Source organism: Periophthalmus magnuspinnatus, chromosome 10 (genome assembly GCF_009829125.3).
Source record: "Periophthalmus magnuspinnatus isolate fPerMag1 chromosome 10, fPerMag1.2.pri, whole genome shotgun sequence".
Taxonomy (NCBI): Eukaryota; Metazoa; Chordata; class Actinopteri; order Gobiiformes; family Gobiidae; genus Periophthalmus; species Periophthalmus magnuspinnatus.
Window position 1 is genome coordinate 16,800,707 of NC_047135.1, and position 26,138 is coordinate 16,826,844.

Genomic DNA, 26,138 nt, shown 5'->3' on the forward strand with positions numbered 1-26,138 from the left:
GATGATTGACTTTGTTGTCGTCTCATCTGATCTCCAGCCGCGTGTCTTGGACTTGCAGAGAGGGGCAGAGATGTCAATCAATCACCACCTGGTCGTGAGTTGGATTCACTGGTGGAAGATGAAGCCGGACAGACCTGGCAGGCCTAAGCGTGTCATGAGGGTCTGTTGGGAACATCTGATGGAGCCCTCTGTCATGGGGGTCTTCAACTCGCACCTACGGGACGAGTTGAAGATCCTGGGAGAGGCTGGAGACATGGATTCCAAGAGGGCCATGTTCTCCTCCTCTATTGTCAATGCAGCTGCTCGTAGCTGTGGTCACAAGGTCAGCCGTGCTTGTCGCGGCGGCAAACCCTGAACCGGGTGGTGGACACCAGAAGTAAGGGATGCCATCAAACTGAAGGAGTCCTATCGGGCCTTGTTGGCTTGAGGGACTCCTGAGGCAACTGACCAGTGGGCCAAGCATGTCACGGCTTGTGTGGTCGCAGAGGCAACAACTCTGGGTTGGGAGGAGTTTGGGGAGGCCATGGAGGAGGACTGTCGGACAGATAGACATTCTGGCAAAGAGATTCTGGCAAATCGTACGATGCCTCAAGAGGTGGAAGCAGTTCTTCACCAGCACTGTTTACAGTCCGGACGGAGAGCTGTTGATCTCAATTGGGGATGTTGTCGGGTGGTGGAAGGAATACTTTGAGGATCTCCTCAATTCCACCGTCACGTCTTCCGAGGAAGCGGAGACTGGGGACCCACAGGTGGACTTATTCACCACCCTGGCTGAAGTCAGCTTCTGGGAGAATGTCCTATGGACAGATGACACAAAAATGAAACTTTTTTCTAAGACACATCAGCTCTATGTTCACAGATGGAAAAATGAAGCATATGAAGAAAAGAACACTGTCCCTATTGTGAAACATGGAGGAGGCTCTGTTATGTTCTGGGGCTTTGCTGCATCTGGCACAGGGTGTCTTGAATCTGCAGGGTACAATGAAATCTCAAGACTATCAAGGGATTCTAGAGAGAAATGTGCTGCCAGTGTCAGAAAGCTTGGTCTCAGTCGCAGGTCATGGGTCTTGTAACAGAACAACGACCCAAAACACACAGCTAAAAACACCCAAGAATGGCCAAGAGGAAAACAGTGGACTATTCTAAAGTGGACTTCTGTGAGCTCTGACCTAAATCTTATTGAGCAGCAACAACTGGAGCAGTTTGTTCATGAGGAGTGGGACAAAATACCTGCTGAGAGGAGCAGAAGTCTCATCGACAGTTACAGGAATCGTTTGATTGCAATGATTGCCTCAGAAGGTTGTGCAAAAAAATATTAAGATAACAGATCTTTGTCCAGGTCTGTTTCATGAGTTGTTTTTTTTTTTATATAATTCTATTTGAAGCATGGTTGAACAGCAATGTCTGACTTTCATTGGTTAAATTTCATACAATTTTTATTTATTATTACTTTTGTCACATTCAAGTTATTTCTGTGACCATTATGAGTTTTTCTCTCATTAACCCAAGGGTTCCAACAATTTTGTCCACGTGTGTATATACTGTAATTTCCATCTATCCATCAATTTAAGCTGGGGTGAATCAAAAATATTGCTAGCAACGGTAAAATTCTTTATTGTAGAGGAGTTTCAACAGTTTACTCTCCAAGTTTTTCATTTCATTTTGTCTAAATTAGAATTTAGAAACTTTATTCTTAAATTTCGGTCAAAACGTTCTGCTATTCAGAAGTTTGTTGTTATGGGTGTTTGAATTTAAATCTTCAACAGTTTTGGTTTGGTTTTCACCTTGTTCACCTGATTAATTTCGGGCTGAGGCTCAGAGGCAGGTCACATTTTAAACAGGCTAAACTCCACAGTGAAAACAATTCAGATTTAATTTTTAAGCAAAATCTCTAAGCAAATTTTGCTCTTGAGGCAGCAGTGATTATTGGAGATTTGTAATATTTTATATTTCTTGTCTAGACCGATACATTTTTAAAAAGGAAAATACATTAAAGCTACAGTATGTAACTTTCTATGGAGATGTTCCTGCTTTTTCTGGAAATATCCATAGTATGGGTATCTCAATTCAAATTTAAACATGTATATGTTTTAATTGCTGAAAAACAGGCAAGATGCGGGCTCACCTCTCCACAGGTGTGACCTGTAAGCTGCTCTGGTTGTCGACAAACAGATAGATAGATTTAATGCCTTACTGGCAAACACACCAGGCAAAGCAAGAACATCTCCATGAAGACAAACAGAAACGTTACATAGCTAATCTTTAAATTGACTTATTCTGTATATTTTTTTTCACTGAGAGACCATTTTGCCTGAAGTAAAAACGATGGAAACCAGGGACTTTGTGTGTTTTGGCTTAAATGACCTTGGCCCGAATTTAGTAATTTGGCCCATTCCTTTCTTTAATTCTCTGCCGTCTTTCACTCAGCCTTACACATTAATTTTGTATTCACTGTCACCTGGACCTTGAGACAGGCAGCAGACTGATTAGTGGCTCATTATGTTAAATTAATGTATGAAATGTGGCTGTTTGATTACATTTGCATATGTTTATCTTGCTGTATCATTCACTACTATTTATTTCTGTCCAAGGCTGGCACACGTAGTTATAGTTGAGAGTTGGCACTAGAGTTAAGGAGTAAATGCTCAAAAACCTGAGCCCCTTCCTCTCCTCTATTAGGATTCTGTTGTAAACTAAAGATATGACATGCCTTTTATAACAGTTTTAACAAATTTTCAGCGTTGATTATGACAAAGACATTCTCAAAAGATATCAAACTTGTAAATAATCTTATTTTTTCCCCTATACCTATTGTGGCAAGTGTAATTCCCACACCATGTGTAGCCCTCCTGTGTAGAGTTTGCACATTCTCCCTGTGCGGTGGACTTTGATTGCCCTAGTGCATCATCAGTCCAAAACACAGTATGTGCATCCTCCTCTTGACCCTGCACTGTGCTTACACTCTGATCCTGACAGGTTTAACCCAGAAGCTTGGGTTCAAAGAGATCTTAAATTTAGAGGACAAATGTACCTACAACTATAGTCATTTATTAAGACTTCAAGTCAGAGTAGTAGTATTAGTGACAGCAACTGTAGTAGCACTAGAACCATCAGCTGCAGCAATAAAAGCAGCAACAGTAATAGTATCTATATGAGTAGTAGTAGTATTATGAGTTGTAGTACTAGCAGTACTAGTTGTAATAGTATCAATAATAACTGTAGGAGTAGTAGTAGCTATTGCTGAGTTTCAGATGATATGACAACATCGCAATATTAAATATAGATGGATGCAGGTAAAAGTAATATTGTTAAAATGCAGTTTTTTGTTGTAATATATAGTAAAATGTAATTAATAGGAAATTCTGGAACTTGTCGTCCATCTGGGATGATGATATTATTACATTTGAGAATCTGAAAACCACCAATAGTAGTATTATCAGTGGTAGCGGTAGTAGTATCAATAAAAGTAGTAGTAACATATCAGTAGTCACATGGTACCAGCAGTATCAGTAGAAGGAGTAGTCAGGTGTCTTTCAGATTTGTATTTTTAAAACTTTTTGGATTAAATCATCTTAATATCCTAACATCATTTGCTGGTCTCAGTCAGATCCATATTTAAGGAGCATGTGTGTCTTTAACAAACGCCTTGATCACAGTCCTGCTTCTGTTTTGTCCTTGGACTGTCTCAGAGTTAATCCTCCAATGCTCTCACCAAATTTATTTGAAAGTGTGGAGGTACAGTTCAAAGTCAGACTGATAAGCCTCTGGCTCGGAATTTTGCTGCACAATGTTGCTATTGTTTTTCCATGAATTGAGCTTTTTCAAAATTAATAAACTCTTCTCTGTCCTCTCTCCTCAGTTTACCCTGCTGACCCGGACTACTACGGCCACCCCACTGTCCAGGAATTCCCCACATTCGACATCACCTCCTCCCCCTCGCCTCACTCCCCCTCCCCTCTCCCCTCTACACAAACCTCCACGCTGGACTCCACCCTGGACTCCCGACGAAGTTCCCGCTTCGGAGGCTTCCCATTCCCTCTGGAGCGGACCGACCGGCGTGCCCCTCTTCCCCCCTGCTACAGTAACCAAAATCTTGATGACTTTTTGGGTCCCAATGGCCTCCCTCTACCCACCAACCAGTGCCCCAACGAATATATGGCTATCAGCTACTATCCCACTAAACACCACACACGCAGTTTAGACAATGTGTCGACAGGTTACAAGAGGCTGAGTATGCGTTTAAGTGTAGCCATGCCATCCTACGCTGAGAATCCAGAAGTTACACCTGCCTCAGCATCGAACCAGCAACCCCAAATGAGACCACATGCGACAGGGCAGATTCAAAGGTCTTACGATGGGAGTAGTATGGTGGGAAGTGACTATGGCAGCTGTGAGGAAGTTATGTTTTGAGAAATTAAGTGAAAAAAAATTGCACCAAAAAACAATTATATAAAAAGACAGTATTCTTTTCTGAAAAAATATAGATGGACTTGTATTCAATCCAATTCAATAGATTCTCCGGTTCATCGTCTTTGGATGAAGGAAGGGGGAGACAGGATAACCACAATGCCACGGAAACACAGGGAGGACATTCACACTCAGAGAGCTCAAGAGTCTAACTCGCAACCTCTTAATGAGTATTACAATGTAAAAAATTACTTCATAATAAGGTTTTAATTCACAAAGTTACAAGAAGCGGGTTCTTCTTTAACAATCTCAGTATTTGTTGTTAAACTGTAAGGGTATTATTCAAGTTGGCTAAATGACAAATGATCATAGCACAATATGCAGTATTTTAGAATCAAAGTAAATAACAGCTATAAAATATGTGGGTTCATTAAAGGAGCACTACACAACTTCTCTAGTGGAGGGTCTGTCTAGCTCCATGGAGACAAGTAGGTGACTCCTAGGCCTGTCAATAAATACAATATTGATTTGTCATTCAATATATGAAAGCCAGTATATTTTGGGATTCAGTATTTATCGTGTGTACTTTTTCTTTGCAAAAGTGGTGAGACTTTTATGAGACTTCTATAGCTAATTCATTCTGCTTTTTCTTTGCTGCAGCTCACACCTTTTGCATGATGCTATTATTTCGCTTTACTTTAATTGTATGAATGACATAAAGTACTTTCAGTATTATCATTTATCACAATATTCTTCTGTATCAATATATTGTGCATTAAAATGTGTTGTTGTGACAGGCCTAGTGACGCCATCCGACATTTACAGTCATATCTGCTCATGTCTATATTTGGGAACATTTTAGGCAAGGCAATAACATCACCATGGAGACAAGCACTTTTAAATGCATTCCAAAAATGTAATTATTCTTACTGAGAATGTATTGTTGTGGTAATTTCCTATCTAAATCTATGTTTACAATGCAATGTGTGGTTTTCAAAAGTGACATTCAGACACGTGCATGCATTTATTTACAACAAAACTGATAACCAAGGCTGTTGCATTATGGGAAAATAAAGACTGCTTATCTGTCAAAAGCAGGTGTGAGTTTATTAAGACGGCAGTTAAGAATTGTGGGAGTACATTTGACGTTAAGCACATTTTAAGAAAATATTTAATAGATGTTTTATCTTGTACTGAATGATGGGGCTGGATCTTCAGGTTAAACAAAAACAAAGATCGCAGAGGAAGAGGTTTTATTGTGAAGTTACTGTGGTTTGTGTCACTGTGGAACAAGGAACCCATTCAGACGTGGGGAAAACGTAGGATTTTTTTGGTCTACTACTACTTCAACAACCTACTAAAGTTACCACCATGGCTACTACTACTTTTATTGCTGCCACTGCTGCTACTGTTACTGCTGTATTACTACTACAACCACTACTGCAACTGGTACTACTACTGATTGTACTATTACTACTCATACTACTACTACTACTATAACTAGAACCAACTAGGACAACAAAGCTAAACTATCAATGAGATTTCTTTTGTATACTTTGAAACTTTGGCTGCATTGTGGACTATTTGAGATCGTTATTGTGAGTTCCTGGTTGAGTCCTGGTTCAGACCTGGTTTAGTCCTGGTTGAGTCCTGGTTCAGACCTGGTTCAGTCCTGGTTCAGTCCTGGTTCAGTCCTGGTTCAGTCCTCATTTAGTCCTCGTTTAGTCCTCGTTTAGTCTTGGTTCAGACCCGGTTTAGTCTTGGTTCAAACATCTGTTCAGACACAGTTTAGCCCTGGTTTAATACCTCTGATCACATATCTTCTTTCCCCAGGCCTGATGGTGCCTTCACTGTAAACTTGTACATTTGTATTTTAGGTCATTGTTTTGTGTGAACCTGGTAAAATACAGAGGCAGCCAGGTCTCTGCAGTTCTGTGTGTGCCAATATTGAAATGTCGTATGAAAAAATGTCAAGTCAATGTTATATTTCACAATGTTTATGCCAATTACAGTAAAAAAAAAAAAAAAAAAAAAGAAAAAGAAAAAAGGAAAATATGTTGTATTTTATGAGAAAGAACAATGCAATGTGTTTGTTCATATTGTGCAGATGAATTGAATGTACCGTGACATTTCTGAGTTGTTGTTTTTTTAGATTTTGTGGATAAAGGTTGTTTTTTTGTTTTGTTTTTTTGTTTTGTTTTTTGTTGTTGTTGTTTTTTTGGTTTTTTTTTTTGTACAATGTAGGCCTTCCCATGTTTGTCCCTTGAGTTTCTCTGAGTTTCTGCTGAGCCATGTTAATATTGTAATGTTACACTAGCATCATGACAGGAAATGATAATGAATAAAGATTTTATTGTAAATGTTTTGCTTTGGTGCTACGTATTGATTTCATTTTTGTGGTCAAATCATGGTGAGACTTAATATTACAGTTTAATGATGATTCATGGTTATTGACAGGTGAATAAACATGATGTCAAGATTTATTTGTAAATCATGAAATTGGATTTAACAGTACAGTACATTTTTCTACTATTATTACTGCTGCCACTGCAATACTACTGTGACTATTTCAGTCCTGGTTTAGTCCTTATTCAGTCCTGGTTTAGTTCTTTCTTAAATCTAGTTTAATCTCACTTTACTGCTTGGTTTTATATGTACAGTTTGAGTCTGGTTTAGACCTGGTTCAATCTTGGTTTTCAGTCCTGGTTTAGACCTGGTTTAATTCTGATTCAGACCTGGTTCAGTCCTGGTTCAATCCTGGTTCAGACCTGGCTCAGTCTTGGTTCAGAACTGTTTTAGTCCTGGTTCAAACCTAGTTTAGTCCGGGCTCATTCTAGAAGCTTCTGGTGAGGAGTACCTCACTGGAGGATTTTTGAAAAAAGTGTATGAAAAGGATGTTTGTTTTTGTTTTGACTCATTTAAAACACTGAAGACGGCAGTGAGGTAGTGAGGCAGATTTCAGGCCCGAGGCAAAGCGAAAGGCCAATATGTCTTCGAAATATAAAAACTTCAAAATATCAGGATACAGAAGTTTATAACAGGAAAAATTAGGGCAGGGAGGAGACGCAACAAATTTATTGTGTTTATTTGTATAGACTGTTCTCTGCCAAAACACATATCTCATAGGTGTATCATTATTTCAGTTATTTGTTGGTTTTGTTGAAAGTTTGTTGAAAAAAATGAAAAAACGATACTCCTGGCACTGTTTTCTGAAGACTGTAATCATGGCTGAATAACACTTTAAATTTGACTGTGTTTGGAGTTGGAACAAAGACTTTTGAAAACTCATTCATATTTGTTTTGTTTTTTTTAATATACACAGTAGCAGTTCATCTTAGCTCTTCTATAGAGATTGGTGGAAGGTAAAGAAGTAGTAAAGTACTGTACTTAAGAAGATTGTTTAGGTATCTGTACTTTACTTAAGTAACATTTTTAGCAGATACTTTTTATTTACTTCGATAGCAGGTATCCACTCCATTACATTTGTTAACTGGACTGAAAAAGTACTTTTCTTATGATTTGAGGTGTTATTTTGTTTGTCGTAACATCTGGACTAATGTTTTTGAGTTCAAACTTCAGCTTTGAGCAAACAAAATAAATACACAAAATGCATACGAAAAATTAAGAAATTGATTGTTATTGTTATTTTTGGCCATAATATGTCTATATCAGTATCACTACATTTAACACTTTAACAAGCTAACAACACTTTCACGTTTTACTCTTAGAAATTAAAAGTATTATACTTTAAATATGGGTACTAAAAACGTATGCAGAATTTGCATATGATACTTTTAATTTTACTTAAGTAACATTTTATCTCTGTATCTGCACTTTTACTTAAGTAACACAAGAGAGTACTTCATTCACCACTTTCAGGGGAGTGGACTGCATATTAACACGTATCTTCAATTACATTTGATAAAAGTCTAGGGTTGGAAGGTTTATTATAAGTTGGGGGGGGGAGTGGTACTGTAATTATGTTGTCTGAAAATAGGGCTGATATGACAAAAAATTTAGTTAGTTGTTTGCTTTTTTTTAAATCATATTGATTGATTATTGTTTTTGAAACTTTGCTTTGTCTCTTTAAAAACACATTTAATCACCTTTCATTACTGGTAAAATTCACATTTTTATATAGTGCTTTTCCATCTTCAAGGCAGTCAAACCACTTTGCATCAAGGAACCAGTCGAGGAACCACTGTGAGAATTCACCCACATATACCAGTGCACACAGACACTGGGGTGAGGTGGGATACATGTTTTGCCCAATCACACAAAGACAGCGTTCATCTGTGGGAGTCACACAACCAACCTGTGGGTCAGTGGATCTGACCTTCAGTGTACAAGTGCTCGATCAACTGAGCTTCTGTAACCCACAATAATAATGATAATAATTGTATATTTTCTGAACATAAAGAATCTATACTTTTAACTACTGACATTCAAAACAAAAAAATGTCTGCTCCAAACCACATACTCCTGGCAGAGATTGGCTGTAGACCTCTCTATTAAAAAGACCAAAACTGACCACTGACAATTAGACATGGCTCAATCTAAATCTTGATTAAATGTTGATTAATTGCTGAGCCTTAGTTTAAAATCAATGATATATCAACTTTCTTGTCCAAACCACTATAGCCACCACATCAGTATATTCAGAATTTATTTAGTTTTATGCATTCCTTAGCGTAAACAAACTCAAAAACATTTAACGATGACAATATGATTATCCCTATACTCCCCATTGACTTTGTCTCCATATGACGTCCTCTACAAGAATACCACACGTTTTCTGAGTTTAAAAACCTATTTTCTGGCGATTATTGTGGCTCAGGTTATATGACGAGGCAAGAGGACAAAGAAGCAGGGTCAAAGTTCAACAAAACCTATTTTTTGACCTGCTTTTTTCTGGACGTTTCTGCTAAAATTGCATTGATTGTACATAATAATGGTTGTAGGGCTGCACTGGTGAATTACTGTGACCCACTTCCACATGTGCAGAAATGAGAAGCCATAAACGTGAATCACAATGTAATCATAAGCTAATGTTTGGCCCATATGTGACAAAACAAGACCACTATAATCAGCCTATCCTCCATTCAGACACCAATCAAATGTGCTATATTTTTGTAAGTGATGTCCCAAAGCTCATAGGAGGCAAGGTAAGGAAACTGCGAAGGAAACATGAGCAAGGGTTAATGGGGGGATATTATGCAAAATTGCCTTTTTGCAGCTTTCTACCCAGTTATAAATGTTCTTTCATCAAAAACCCTCCTGAAGAGTTTTTAAATGTCATCCATGCATGTTTAAGTAATCTAGTGATTTCTCCCGGGCCCTATTCAAGCCCTCCTTACAGTTGGCAGTACGATTCCAAAGCTCAGGTCACAAGTCTATGTCATCCATTTTTCCATACAAACATTTTTCAGAAATATACAAAAGCATGATACTTTACAAACCTGATGCAATGTGCAGTAGTTTCATTAGCGTTATGCACCCTGATTGTGTTGTGATAGCACTCTGAAGGGGGAGTGTCTTAGTGCTGGGAGCAAAGGGAGGGGTGCTCAGAGTGTCAAAAAATAAACTGAATCAAACCGAAAAAGGTAACATGTAATACCCCTGTTTAAAGATGCTGATGTCTGCCTTTGCATCAGGCAGACACCAGCCACCATCAGCTTTACCAAACTGCACTGTATTAGTGAGAAAAACAGAAAACACTGTGTGTGTGATTTTTCCATCTCCAGTGAGTCATAGTAAATGTGCAACAAACATAAAGCTGTTTTTAATCCTATGTTGCGTTTTTACATGTATTTTTACAAGTATTCTTCCCATCAGTTTATACCTTACAACAGCAGCTGGCAGTGAGTGTCGTGTCTGTGAAATATGTCCAGTGGCGCCCTCTACTGGCTTTCCAGTGTTTCAACTTGAATTTCATGAAAATTCAACTAACTGGCTGCAGGGTTACTGGGGAGGATTATATTGACAAAAATATCTGAATATTATTTTTATACCATGCCAATAATGATAACACTACTGTCCTGTAGAGGTTTTCTTTGGTTTGAAAATCAGCGTGGATTTGCCCGTCTTAGGCATATCTTATCTTATCCTAACTGTGCTATTTATTATAAGTTTAGTTCTGTGTATTGCCAAGGCAAACAAATAGGGTACTAATTGTAAACTATTTGGTTTGGTTCAGCTTAGTTTTACTGTATGAATGAACTTTATCAATTAAATGAGTTTTAATTTGATGTAATGAACAAATTCATCTTTACGCACTACAACTGTATGAAGGGGGCATTCTCACGTACTAGATACAGCTGGAGCAGAGGACAGAGAGACACACGTGCAGATGTGTGGAGGATGGAGAGATAAAGACGGAGAGGTACCAGATACAGCTGGAGCAGAGGACAGAGAGACACGCGTGCAGATGTGTGGAGGATGGATAGATAAAGACGGAGAGGGGAGAGAGAGGAGAGAAAAGAGAGGAGGAGGAAATGGTCGCGCACAGGTGTGTGACAGAAGTGCACGTTCACAGCTGGAGGAGAGAGGATGGAGAGATAGAGAAGGAGAAATGGACTGAGAGAGTTAAAAGGCGCGCAGACGCTCGGATTTGGACCAGAGAATGAATGAGAGAATCCGACACCGCGTGGGAGAATGGCACAAGGAGCGTGGATAAACGTGTTTGGATTTTGTGCATGAAAAGGTTTATTAAAGGACACTTTACGCAAATGAACTTTATTCATAATTTGAACCGGACAAGAAGCGCGGAACTGGTGAACATCTCCAAGATTTTAAACCTGAAAATCTACAGAACACAACTTTATAACTTTCCACAGTCACGTGTCAGCTTCCTCAGAGATCAAAACAACAACCAAACTGTAGCAAAAGATTTTTCCATGGCAAATTCAGTTTTGGAGATGTGCGTTGTCAGGTCAAGAAACTTCCAGGAATGTAAGGATTTGCGCCCTGTTGTCTGAAAATCAAGCCCAGTTTGCGTAGTAGTTTTGGGTTAGACTTTTTCTCCAGCTTCGGTTCAAGAAGAACCAAATTCCATATGGGCTTCTCTCATGCTGTTATACGTGTTACTTCCAATTCTTCCAATTCTTATCCAACGTTCTGCTCTGTGCACAACGATCAGACTTCCACAAAAAAATGTATCTTCTTATGAAGAGAATGCTCAAAGAGAGAGCGCGTTTCTCTGTCCAGTGTCTGCAGCGAGCCCCGGAGAATGTCCCGGAGCTATTTTCCAGACTTAATTTACATCCCAAATGAAGACGGCCAAGGACCAATAATCTTCCAAACTAAAGCTGCTCCACGCACAGGACTGACAGTGGATCCAGCGGCTCTGTCTGCACTGTCATTCCGGAGATTGAGCACAATTCCTGGCTTCGTTTGATGCTGTTCTTACTTATCCGTGGAGGTCTTTACATCCACAAAAGAGATTTATCCAAAGTTTAATCCAAAAACAACAAAAAGACAAAGTAGTGACTTCCAAAACTTTACAGCGGGACAGTAAAGCGCATGTTCCCAAAAAGGATGCTGTTTTCCCGCTTCAGTCCTCGCCACATAAACTTGATGGAGGTCACATTATTATTATTTTACTGTAGATTTTTCATGTTTTGAACAAGACCATATTAATGCGATTTTTCTCTCCATCCCAGCCAGACCAAAATACTATTACAATGTTGCAGAAGCAATCAGGAAAACCTCAGACACAAACTTTATGCTGATATTATAATATTTGATAGAATCCGAGCAAATTATATTTTCTGTTCTTTGGAAATATGGAAATAGCACGATTTTTTTTTTTTTTTTTTTTAGATAAGCCTAGTTGGTTATCTTATTTTTATTTCAAAGCAGCATTGGTCTTCTCTACTTGATCCACCCGCCTCAACTCCATGTTCCCCAAATGGCGCACCCTGTCCCAGCTTCGCTCGGTCACGAGGTGGTCCCCCGGTGCTGAATGTGGAGCGCGAGGCTCTTGCCGCAGCTGATGTCCCTGGAGGATCCTGAGCGCGCGCCGGCGGAGGCGACGCTGGCTCTGGTGCGTAATGTGAGCGCGCCCGTGGCGGAGGAGGACGGGAGTGCGCACGGAGCACAGGTCACGTGGGTCACGGCGCTGCTCGCGGGGGTCCTCATCGCCACCATTGTAGTAGACGTCATCGGGAACCTGCTCGTGATCGTGTCCGTGTTCAGGAACCGCAAACTCAGAAAAGCAGGTAACGACCCCCAAACTCCCTTAAAGGTGCACTATGTAACTTTTCTAGTCTAATATGCGCCACCTGCGATTATGTCCTTAAAGTGGATTTGACGAGATAAAACATAGCTAATATTACAATTTTTTGTGGCCAAACCTCCTGATCTTGTCAGATATCAGAAGCTACGCTGGGCCTGGTTAGTACTGGGAAAATCAGGTGCCACATTGGGGCACTCACCCACATTGGGGCACTCATCCACATTGAGGCACTCACCCACATGGCCTAGTATGAAAGTGGTACGTGGAAAATTTCAAAAAATTATTTTACTTTCACATATTTTTTGTTGGAAAAAAGCTAATAGAGCGTTTATGCACATGTGCAAACTGAACTTAATGATATGGAAATCATATCATCATCTCACAAAATGGCTCTCTAGCGCCCTCTACAAATTTCATTTTCAAAAATTCGAGTTGTCCTGGACCTGTAAAGGCACATCACAGAGGCCTCCTGTCCTGATCTCTCTGAGTGGAGTGTGCATGTCCTCACTGTGTTACTGTGACAGAGTGGTTATCCTGTGTCCTCCTGTCAGTAAGGAAGTTGTGGGTTAAACTCCTGAGCTCTACACTGACTGACAGAAATGAATGATGGGAGATTGTCACAGCAAGTAATACTATAATACAATGTTGCCTGGAATGTTCCACATATGACATTAAACTTATCTATCTCTATGAAGACAAAATGGAAGCACCTTCAAGGCAATACAGATTAGATCAAGTGGAGAGGCGACCCCGCTCACAGAATGCATGCTTTTTGACCTTTAATTAAATAAACTCTAGATACAGTATGAGTATGATGACATACTATTCCAGGAAATGCAATAACATCTCCATGGAGACAAGCAGGTGGCAGAGCGTCCAATAGAAAAGTTACATATTGCGCCTTTAATTGAGACAAATAAATTATGTAAATTTGCCATATGTTTAATTGGAGTCCAATCTTTCCCCGATTGCATATGGGTTTACCCATTTGTTTCGCAGCAGCAACAAAATGAATTTTAATGACTCGTGAACATTTGAATATGCTAATTTTTCTTTTCAATCCTCTGCACTGAATGAACCAAACATTAAGACACACTCCAAACAGAAGGGGTTTAAACAGACACAAATGAGAGTTGAATGTTTAAAGTCCTTGTACCTTGGATCTGCTGCTGTGATATTGCACCATGACACAGAGACAGTTTTCTGAGATAGTCAGGCAGTTGGTTCCTCCTGTTACTCCAGTCTCTGCTCCTGTTCAGAGATTCAGAAAATAACAATGGCTCAGTTGGTTAGTGTTTGTCCTCTGGTTGACAGCTCAAATCCTGCATATTGACATTCTGTTGTTGTTTTCTTGTGCAAGACACTCCACTCACATCACCCCGGTGTCTGTTTTGATGTGGCATTTGTGAACGAGGTAGATCTTTTGAACAGTTTCTTAACATGAATGGTTGAAACTGGATCTTTTTTTTTTTGTTAAACAAATCTTTCTCTTTGATATTTGTATGCATTTTTAAACTGATTAATGCTGAACCCACACAAGAATCAGCACAGAAGCAGAGCAGGAGACATGAGTGAGAGATTTGTGCACAAAACAGATTTGGCCTCATAATAACAGTTACTGTATTTTCCGGACTATACGCCGCTCCAGAGTATAATCGCACCTTTAAAAAAATGCGTAATAATGAAGAAAAAAACATATATAAGTCGCATTTTTGGGGAAATTTATTTGACAAAATCTGAGACCATGAACAGACATTTTATCTTTAAAGACAAGTTATAATAATAAAAATAAAATAGAAAACAACAGGCTGAATAGCAGTACATTACTTTAACATAACACATAGACAAGGAACTGTCTGGTATGTTTACATAAGATATTAACAATCAGATGTGCTATGCTAATGTAAAATATGCAGCTTGTCCACAAACACAAGAGACACGAGAGTTCTTTTCACTGATGTTTACTGTGGTCTTACTTCTTCATCACAATTGACACTGTAGAGCTAGCAAATACGTAAAATATAACATAAGCTCTGGCTCATATTACATATACACACAAAATAGCATATGAATGAATGGAAAATATACATACCACTTTGGCCTGCTAGTAAACAAACCCACTGGTTTGTTTACTAGCAGGCCAAAGTAAAACCGAATTTTACTTTTCAATTGTTTCTTAAATAGTGCTCTGTCAGGTAAGACGTCACATTTGCGTAAACAAAACTGGGAGACAGGAAGTAGTTTTCATGACCTTAAACTAAACTTATGATAAACTAAACATTTACAATATTGTTTCAATTTGGTGGGAAACGATGAGTTTACACTTTCTAGGTACAATTTCTCGTAAGATGCTGGACAGACAGTGTGACCAGGCTGTTCTGAGATAAAACATCATATGCTGCCAACTGAATTAACAGCAGTGCAGGTCACAACACAAGTCACAACACAAGTCACAACACAAGTCACAACACAAGTCACAACTGCGCCCTGCACCAACAAATGGCACCACTCATTGTAGACATTGGGTTTTAACATCTGTGCCAAGTGCCAAAAGCGCAGTGTATTTTCTTATCGATAACAGAAGAGTTGAAGAAACAATGACACCAGTGCGGGACTTTTACAGTTCCTCAAAGTCAAAGTGTTGTACAGTGAGCAGCATCCGCACGTAAAGGTCAAACCAAACACATAATATGAATCAAACTCCACCAAAAAAAACTCCTCCTTGGTCCTGGTAAAAGTGCAATTCCCAAGTAAATGTGGTGTAAATATATCCATGTGGAGCACGTGTGCGTAAGATGCAACCAAATGAGTCCACGTAAAGCGCCATAATCATCCTCCTTCACTCAAGTAACCACAAAGTGAAATCTTAAAGTTATCAAAACAAAAAGCACGTGCTCTGCAGCGCTGCCTTTGTTATTAATCGCCAGAAGGAGAAAACAAAAGTGAAACTTAAGCTTTTGCTTCAGATGGCAAATAGTAGTATAATAGCCTCATCATAATAACACAGTTATTGAATTTATGATTACAGCTTCTTTCAAAATTCCATCGTTTTATTGTCCTCCCCTCCACCTTTATGGTCTTATTAAATTAAATATGAAATGTATAAAAGAAAGAAAAGAAAACGAGTCCAGTAAATTTTATAACAGGTATTACAAACACAACATTGCCGTCTATTGGTCAAAACAAGTGAACTGTAACATGTATAATCAACCATTACATAACACATACATAAACACGTATATGAAGCATAGACAGTGAACTGAATATGTGTCTGGTTTGTTAACGTAAGATATTAACAGTTAATCGGATAATTAAAGCATAAAAAACAAGTTTACTCTCAATCTCACTCCAAATCACTAAATCCATTGAATTAGATCCTAATCCTCTGTGTCGCTTCTGAACAACTTCTCCTGCTCTGGAAATAGAGCCAGCGCCCCTCCAGACGTAGATGGCTGCCATACTGGTAAACCAGCTGAGAGTGCCCTCACAGAGTTGTCAGTGTGACAATAACAAAGACATCAATACAGTGGTCCCCTGTTATCACGGGGAATCATGTTCTAAAAACAGCCTGCAATAGGTGAAATCCGTGAATTAGTCAGCTTTATTTTTTACAAATATTATACATATTTTAAGACTGTAAAAAGCCTCACCACACACTTTATACACTTTTCTCACACATGCATTAACATTTTCTCACATTTCTCTCTTGTTTAAACACTCTCAAAGTTCAAACCTTTGTAGATTATATTCCCCTCCCTCAATGATCGCTTTAAATTTGTTGTTCATGTCTGCCTCTGCTCCAGCGGTATCCACAGAGGCACCTCTCCGTGCAGAGAAACACTTAAGTCCAAGGCGTTTCTGAAATTTGTCGGTGCAGAATGTTTCATCGACATTGTGGGTTTTGTCGGGGAGAAAACTTCTACAGCACTTCAGAGTCACACTGCGATCAAGCAATTATGTAAATTTGGCTGAACACATTCTGCACTGCACAGGAGACACGGCATGGAGGAGACTGATGGACAATGGTCTACAGTCCAACAGCCAATGAGGACACACAACACAATGGTCTACCGTCCAACAGCCAATCAAGACGCACAACACAATGGTTTACAGTCCAACAGCCAATCAGGACGCACAACACAATGGTCTACAGTCCAACAGCCAATCACAACACAATGCCCATTCATACACTTAAAAAAAAAAGCATCCAAAATTGCACCAAAAAAAAAATCAGCATAACAGCGAGGTGAAAGGTGAACCGCATCATAGCGAAGGATCACTGTGTATATTTTAATAATTTCACATATAAGTTGCATCCAAGTATAAGTCGCACTCCTGGTTAAAAAAGAAAAAAAGAGCGACTTATAGTCCAGATAATACAGTTATTTTTAAATTATTATTATAATTTGTATTATTATTGCAGTGCAAAATTTTGTTTAGATTTTCATTATTTCAATTTTAACCTTTTAAAACAGATTTGAGCCTTGGCCATTTCTTTCGCTTTGAATGACTTGAAGGTGGAAAAATGTGGCCATTATACTGCAGCAATATTGAAACTGCACCTTGACAGTGAATCAAGTGTCTGGAATAGTTAGTTAGTTAGAACAGTTAGGGCTTGGCGATATGACACTTTTTTTTCCCCTCATATTGAACTTTTTAATTAAATTTTGTATGTTTTTTCATGAAAAACTAATAAACATGTCTTTCAATAATTATTCCTGAACATAAAAAAATACAGGTTTTTAATTGTTGCCAATGAACTTGCCTGGGATCCAGAATACACACTTCTTAAATACTTCATGTGTTTATGTGAGTCCGGCCAGTGAATCTCTCAGAGTTCAGATGGGCTTGATTGACAGGAGGATTTGCCAATAAGGGACACTCATGATCCATCCATCACACATTTCCTCAGAATCACTGACCAAAGCACTAAACTCTGTTAATATGAGGTGAGAGAAATGTGATTTTGTTCAAATTGATAGGTGACCAATGAGCATCATTTCATATGCGTTACACAAAATACACAAATCTGATTGGACAGACCATTTTGTTTTGGCAAGAGACTGGTATTTCTCTGTATAAAACATACAGAGATATATCAGTCTGGACTCATTAGGCAAACACAAAAATAGTAAAATTATTTTCTTTCATGTCTTCTGTCTGCTCAAAACTACAGACAGAGGATTGGCTGTACACCGCTCCAATAAAACGACCCAAGCTTATCATTGGCCATTAGAAACAACTAGGGTGGTCAAAAGTATCAAAAATCTGATACTAACCGATCTTAAAACTCAACATTATCAAAATTAAATACTCAAAACTACTCATTTGAGCAGGTATCAAAAAAGCCATACTCAAACTTTTCCTGAATATCTTTAGAATGATCCTGAGCTGGATCTTTCACAAGTATAAGACACATAGACTCATACACCCATGGACCACTATGGAACCTACTGAGGGATTAGTTTTAAAATTGAGTTTGAAATGATAGTATTATGACAACACTAAATGACTGAATCTGAATCTAAACATTGGTGGAGGTGAAGAGGAGGAGGTAGAGAGGCTGACGAGGCTGGGGGTTCTGCTGCTGCGGTGGAGATGGGTTGTATCTCAAATGGCAAGCTGCAGGAGGAGAGAGTGTTATTGAGTGTTGTTGAATATTTCCTTTTCTCAAAAATCTACTTTGTTCACATTTTCAGAGAACTTAATCCAGGATATAGACAGCTCTGAACCGCTGCAGTATTGAATATTCATGAGTGGCTAATGTCTGTGGCTATTTACAGAAACAAAGCACAAACACAAACAAGACTCCAAGAATGAATAGAGCCTAGAACCATTACAACTGGCTGCTTATAGGATTAGATTTGTTAATGTTTTTAAGTTTTAAAATTTTGAACAGAGGAGGAACAGTGAATGTAAGAGATTTCCTTTTCAACGTGTTTAATTTGGGGAAAAATGTGCTGTAATGTGGGAAGTTTTGGCATTGTGTGAAGAATATGCAATTCAGTGGAGCCATCTGTCCCATATATTCATGTATTTAAATGAGAGGTTTATATGTTACAGGCAGTGTTGATCATCTAGGCATTGTACAGAACGCATGGTGTCCATTAGGCAAAGTATGACAGGTTTTATTCTTGGACTGTGTGGCAAATTAAAGGAGAAAAGCTACACTTGTGAAATTTTGGAATTTGAAATTTCATGGAGATGTTCCTGGAATGTTCCAGAGTGTGGCATTAAAAGTATCTCATTTATTACATTATGGGTGTTTTATTGTTCAAAACTATCTTGAAAAACATGCATTGTTAGTGTCTGTCCACAGATCTGGTCTGTAATTTAGCCTCCTTTATGTCTCCATGGAGATAAATCTGTTCAATGCCATATTGTGGAATACTTAAAAGTGATATCTCCATGGGGACAAGCAGGTGGCAGACACTTTTCCAGAAAAATGACATAATGCAGCTTTAAATAAGTGAGATGAGATTGACTGTTTATACCTTATACTTGAGCAAAGAGACTTTCTGGTCCTGCATTAATGTTAGAAATTATTTGGGGACACACAAATATTGAATAATTTAAAATGGTGTGGAAGAAAAACAAGTGAATTTATCAGAGGCTTGTTTGTGCATATAGAAAGCCAGCAGAGGGTGCATGTTTATAGTGTTGATTTGTGAAGGCAATTGTATTTAATTTTTTAAGACCTAAAGAAACTATACCTTGCATTGTGTCTTACCTAAGGACACAACACTTTGCACTAAAGTCACTGCTTCTCTCTGCTCACCTTCTTAGATCAGACCAGATCAGGCATTGATTGATTGAGGTGATATGGCTGCAACTTGATAATCTTCTCATGTAAAGAAACATGTCAAACTTTTGTGCTCAGATGAGATGAAGCGGTTTGGCAGAAGACAATGTTAAACTTGGCTCAGAACATAGAGGTTTCTGAGATTTAAACGTGTTACAGATGACATTCATTTATCTTGGTGCTTGGTCCAGTTCTATCATGCCAGAAGACAGCATGTTTTCATCGAGAATAACTGATAAAGAGTTCTTCCATAGAAATGTAAAAAAAAGATATTCAAAAACAGTTTGAGGTTGTGTTTTTTGCAAGGGAATACATCGCTGTCTTTTGGGTATAATGTGTAGCAAACGTTTGTGTGTTAAAGCATACTTCTGCAAAAATGACTTCTCAGAGCGTTTAACCATGTTATCGTTGTTTCCCTTTGATCATTTACACTGTCAAAGCTGTATTTGGAGAGATTTATTTTGCTACAAATGAAAAAAAAAATCTGCTGCTATTCATGGGAGATGCCAACTCTTTTTTGTGACACAGTGACATGAGTGTCTATTGGGCACTGCAGTTTTGTAACATGTTAAGTTGTTTTAGATGAATATTGTGATTTGAAATGTGCAAATTAAAACATAATGATCCGCAGGTGTCATAGATTATAACTACAGAGCAGACACAAGCACAATTCAAGTTTATTTATATAGCACATTTAAAAACAACCTCAGCTGACCAAAGTGCTTCACATAAAATAACTAAACTTAAAAAAAATAAAAAAAAAAAATAAAAAAAAAATAAAAAAAAAAAAATAATCACACAATGAGGTATAATTACATTATACAAAAACAGTGCAAGTACCATGACATTCTATCTAGACAGTATTAAAAGCCAGGGAGAAAAGATGAGTTTTGAGCCGAGACTTAAACTGAGTAAGAGACTCAGATAATCGGACAGACAAAGGGAGACTGTTACACAATTTGGGCGCTGCCACAGAAAAGGCCCTGTCACTCCTAGTTTTGAGCCTAGCTTTAGGCACAGCAAGCAGAAGCTGGTCAGCTGACCTCAGAGCTCTGGGAGGACTATAAGGCTGCAGCAGCTCCCTAAGATAGGCTGGGCCCATAAAGTTAAGACATTTAAAGACAATCAGTAACACTTTGAATTTCACCCGAAAAGCAATAGGGAGCCAATGTAAAGTGCACAGAACTGTCGTAACGGGTGAGTGTAGCGGACCAAAGGATGCAGACTCGGGGCAGATTTACAGTATTTATTGTGAAAATAGGACAAAGTACCAACAGAAGGTGAACCGGAGGTGAGCAGGAACACAGGAACCGGTAGACCAAACGGGCGTAGGGCAGAGTGGGCAGGAGACAGCCAGGGCCGGAACACAACAGGAACACAGGAACAGACAGGAATGCAGTGACACGACAATGATCTCGCACTGAGTCTCTTCTCCCAGCTCTTTTTATGCACAGCAGGTGTGTTGATTGCGCTGATGGGCTGCAGGTGTGCGCAGGAGGACCCAGGAGCCCAGCCCAGATCTGGCAGGTGAGGGAGGGAAAGAGCAGGGCAGGAGTAAAACCAGGAGCGGACAGTGCGGATCATGACAAGAACAGGCATAATGTGCTCCCATCTCTTAGTTTTGGTCCGAAGCCGAGCTGCAGCATTTTGAACAGTCTGCAGACGCTGTATAGAGCCCTGGTCCAGACCCACATACAAAGAGTTACAGTAATCCAGGCGCGATGTGACAAAAGCATGTATAGCTTTTTCAAAATCAGCCAGAGGCAAGTAAGGCTTAAGTTTAGCCAGAATCCGGAGCTGACAAAAGCTAGTTCTTATAACTGAGCTGATATGTTTGTCGAGTTTGAGCATGGAGTCCACAATCACTCCTAAATTCCTCACTGAAGGACGACAGAAGGAAGACAGTGACCCAATCACACTGTCATGTTTGACCAAAAAACACAATCTCAGTTTTACTTTGGTTTAAGTTTAAAAAGTTACTGCTCATCCAATTTTGTACATCACTGAGACAGTCCTGCAGTGTTTTAATTGTGGTCTGACTATCGGCCGCCGTCATAGGCAGATAAATTTGAATGTCATCCCAAAACAATGAAAAGACACTTTGTGTTTTTTAAAAACAGCACCCAGGGGAAGCGTATATAAAGCAAAAAGAGCAGGCGCTAATGTAGAACCCTGGGGTACACCATAATTTAAGGGTGACACAGAAGAAGAATACGATCCTAAGTTAACAGAAAAGCTCCTATTAGACAAATATGATTGGAACCATCTGAGAACTGTACCCTTCATGCCCACACATGACTCTAAGCGGGCTAAAAGAATGCCGTGGTCCACCGTGTCAAAGGCTGCCGATAAGTCTAAAAGCAAAAGAACAGCAGACTGCCCTGAGTCCACTGTTAAAAGCAGGTAATTAAAAACTCTTAAGAGGGCAGTTTCGGTACTGTGCTGTGATTTAAAACCAGATTGGAATTTTTCACCAATTTCATTAGAACTGAGATAGGCCTGCAGCTGATCATACACAACCTTCTCTAAAACTTTGGACATAAAGGGCAACTTAGAAATCGGTCCAAAGTTAGACAGAACATTTGAGTCAAGATTTGACTTTTTGATGAGAGGCTGGACAACAGCATGTTTCAGAGAAGTTGGGAAACAACCTGACAACAAAGATGAATTTACAATTTTAACCATAAAAGGTCCAATAGAATCAAAGACATTTTTGAAAAGACAACTTGGAATAATGTCTAGAGGACAAGAGGAAGGTTTTAGCTGTTGGACAATTTTCTTCAAATTACAAAAAGATACTGGATCAAAATGCTCAAAGACCGAATTACAAACTGTTGGAACTACAGGAACCACATCAGGTGTCAGTGTCAGAGATTTTATTAGTGAAAAATGACAAGAAACGTTCACAAAGCATTGGTGATGACACTACAATATTTGTGTTACAAGGATTTACAAGAGATTTCAAAGTGTTAAAATGCATTTGTGGTCTGTGGCAGTTGGACGACACAAGGTTGGACATAAAGTTACATTTAGCAGTTTTAACTGCCCGCTGATATTCTGTAAGACTGTCTCTCAGTATTTGCTGGGAAACCTGTATTCCATCCTTTTTCCATTTCCTCTCAGCGCGTCTGCATGTGCGCCTAAGTTCACGTGTGGTATCATTAAGCCACGGCTGTGATTTAGGCTTTGCACGTTTAAGCCTGAATGGAGCCACTGAGTCCAAAACCTCTGTACAAGTATCAGTGAAAGAGGAGAGTAGATGATCCCGCGATACATCTTCCAGATTGTCACTATTCATAATTCCATATGCACTGAAAGCGCCAGAAAATAAAGAGGCAGTTGTGGAGTTCAATGACGATGTGCTGGTGCGCACGGACTAACTACGCACCGAGACAACGCCACAAAAAACAGTACAATAAAGTGGTCAGAAAAGTGTGTTTCGGAAATCTCAATCATGTTTACATCCAGACCAAAAGACAGCACCAAATCCAGGGTGTGTCCTTTCTCGTGCGTAGGGCCCGACACGGACTGCTTTAAGTTAAAAGAATCAATCAGATTTAAAAACTCTTTGGCCAAAGGTCTAGATTCACAGCAGATGTGAATATTGAAGTCCCATCCATCCATTTTCTTCCACTTATCCGTGGCCAGGTCGCAGGGGCAGCAGTCTAAGCAGGGACTCCCAGACTTCCCTCTTGAAGTCCCCAACTATTAAAAAATGACCATAGTTAAGCACCAAGCCTGTTAAGAAGTCTCTAAAGTCCTGGATGAAGTTTTTATTGAATTTTGGAGGGCGATACACCAAAGCGCACAGGACCGGATCAAGGCTTAAAATAAAATAATAAAATAAAACAATAACTGTTCTATTCCCAGAGACAAAAACCCAAATCATTCTGTTTTTGTTTTGTTTGTTTTTTTATTGAAAAAGCCTTTATTACAGCATTTCTGCTACCATAAGACATACACCAGCATGTTGATACACATCAATAAAATAGAACTTGCTGAACACATATGCAAATTCATACCTTTTATAGCTGTTAAATGTGTGTGGAAATATTATAATGAATAATAATAGAAAAATATTTAAATAGATATTGTAGGAGCTATTCACCTATTTTGTTTTTTAGATTAAACAAGATTAAAGTTTTGAGTTTAGTTTTTGTCATTTTTGTTTATGTCAATTAGTTGCTAGTGGGTGACAGTAGCTCCCCTGGTGTCAATATGAAAACTGTCATTGAGTCCCAGTGTCTGATAAACTGCTGACCCCTTGATGTAAAGCGCTTTGAGTGCCATGAAGCACTATATAAAAACGTGACCATTTACCGTTTTGTTTTTTGTTTTTTTGTTTTTTGCTATGTTGATATTTCTTGTATTTTTGCTAATTGAATCATTTTATTTAATCATAAAACATGGTTCAAAGCATATCATGAAACAGGTGGTATGAGGAAAACTCGGGTGTGGGAGAGTAAAAACATGTGATTCTGATGGAGTCTGAGTGTCATGAGAAGTGACAAGGCTCAAAACATCACCTGCTGAAAAGAGGAGGAGTGATGGAGGGGAAGGTAAAGACAGGCAGTGAGAAAGTAGAGAAAGACGAGAGAAAGTAGGGAGAGGAGGAGCTGGAGAGAGGAGGTATGTCATGATCCGCACTGTGCGCTCCTAGTTTTCCTACTGTCCTGCTCTTTCCCTCCCTCACCTGCCGGATCTGGGCTGGGCTCCTGGCAATCACCACCACCTGCTGTGTATAAGAGGAGCCAGGACTAGACACTCGGTGCGTGATCGTCGTCGTTCCTTTGTTCTGTCATTCCTGTCGTGGTCTGCGTTTCTACCTGCTGTTTGGTGCCGGATCCTACATGTGTCTTCGCCTCCTGTCCTGTCTTGGTCTCCGGCTTGTTTCCCGTCACCTGCCCTGGCTCCCGCTTGCTGGATTACTCCTGCTCAGTCCTTCCTGTTCCCGCGTCTTGTCCTGTCGTGCTCCGGCCCTGGATGTCTCCTGCCCGCTCTGGACTACGCCCGTCTGGTCTGCCTCCCGCTCCCTGTCCCGGTTTATGATTTACGAACTATTGACTATTAACTCTGCACTATTGTAACTAAACACTGTAAATCTGCCCCGAGTCTGCACTCTTTGGTCCGTTACACCCACCGTTACGACAGAACGATCACGCCAACCATGGACCAAGCAGACTCGGAGTTCATCGGACAACACGACCTGCCTACCCTGCTTACCTGTCTGTCTCCTGTTCACGGGCCTGTTCCCCGCTTGCTGTCCTGTCCCAAACGGTCCACTCTCAACCTGTCCCCTCCTCGTCAGGACTGTTGTAGCTCCGCTGGACACCGTTTTCCATCCAGGGACCTCCTCGTGTCATCTGCCCCTCGCCTGGACTGTTGTAGCTCCGCTGGACACCGTTTTCCATCCAGGGACCTCCTCGTGTCATCTGCCCCTCGCCTGGACTGTTGTAGCTCCGCTGGACACCGTTTTCCATCCAGGGACCTTCTCGTGTCATCTGCCCCTCGTCAGGACTGTTGCAGCTTCACTGGACACCATTCTCCATCCAGGGACCTCCTCGTGTCCTCTGCCCCTCGTCAGGACTGTTGCAGCTCCGCTGGACACTGTTCTCCGTCCAGGGACCTCCTCGTGTCCTCTGCCCCCTCGGTGGGACCCTTGCAGCTCCGCTGGACACAGCTTTCCGTCCAGGGACCTCATTGTGTCGTCCATCCGTTGTCTGGAAAGTTGTTGCCCCACTGGACAGTCTACCGGCCCGCACCAGTGACATTTTTCCCTCCGTCCGGCTCCCCTCCTCCCACCCTTATTGGTCCGTTGGGCCACCAGGAGGTGGCCCTTAGTATGGTCATGATCCGCACCGTCCGCTCCTAGTTTTCCCCTGTTCTGCTCTTTCCCTCCCTCACCTGCCGGATCTGGGCTGGGCTCCTGGCTCCTCCTGCGCGCACCTTCAGCCCATCAGCGCAATCACCACCACCTGCTGTGTATAAGAGGAGCCAGGACTAGAAATTCGGTGCGTGATCGTCGTTGTTCCTTCGTTCTGTCATTCCTGCCGTTGTCTGCGTTTCTACCTTCTGTTTGGTGCCGGATCCTACGTGTGTCTTCTCCTCCTGTCCTGTCTTGGTCTCCGGCTTGTTTCCCGTCACCTGCCCTGGCTCACGCTTGCTGGATTACTCCTGCTCGGTCCTTCCTGTTCCCGCGTCTTGTCCTGTCGTGCTCCGGCTCTGGATGTCTCCTGCCCGCTCTGGACTACGCCTGTCTGGCCTGCCTCCCGCTCCCTGTCCCCGTTTGTGATTTACGAACTATTGACTGTTAACTCTGCACTATTGTAAATAAACACCGTAAATCTGCCCCGAGTCTGCACTCTTTGGTCTGCTACACCCACCGTCACGACAAGGTAATCGGGAGAGGGGGAGGAGAGGACAGATGGATGGAGATGTAGGGAGGGCGAGAGGGAGAGGAGTAGAGAGAGGAGAGAAAAGAGGGGATCGAATGGGGAGAGAATTGGGGATAAGGTAAGAGAGGTGGAGAAAGGGGATATAGAGGGGGAGACAAAAAAAAGAGGGAAAGAGAAAGTAGAGAACAAGGTAGAGAGAGGGGGGGGAGACAACAGTAATATAGAGAGGGAGGAGGAGAGGGAAGAGAGAAAGAGAGAAGTGACAAGAGGGAGAGAAAGGGGGAGGGTGGGAAAAGAG

The 26,138-nt window shown here is 40.4% G+C and overlaps 2 protein-coding genes across 2 annotated transcripts in view; both read left to right on the forward strand.

Annotated features, from left to right (window-relative positions):
* The window catches only part of fat2 (FAT atypical cadherin 2), a 193,255-nt gene extending 186,558 nt beyond the window's left edge, over nt 1-6,697 (forward strand). Inside the window, exon 30 of the mRNA XM_033974109.2 lies at nt 3,860-6,697. Coding sequence (XP_033830000.2) covers nt 3,860-4,410 — 551 coding nt within the window. The 3' untranslated portion in view covers nt 4,411-6,697. The remainder of the gene's footprint in view (nt 1-3,859) is intronic.
* A 5,673-nt stretch (nt 6,698-12,370) lies between these two features.
* Nucleotides 12,371-26,138, forward strand: part of LOC117377308 (melatonin receptor type 1A) — a 30,085-nt gene continuing 16,317 nt past the window's right edge. Inside the window, exon 1 of the mRNA XM_033973691.1 lies at nt 12,371-12,626. Coding sequence (XP_033829582.1) covers nt 12,371-12,626 — 256 coding nt within the window. The remainder of the gene's footprint in view (nt 12,627-26,138) is intronic.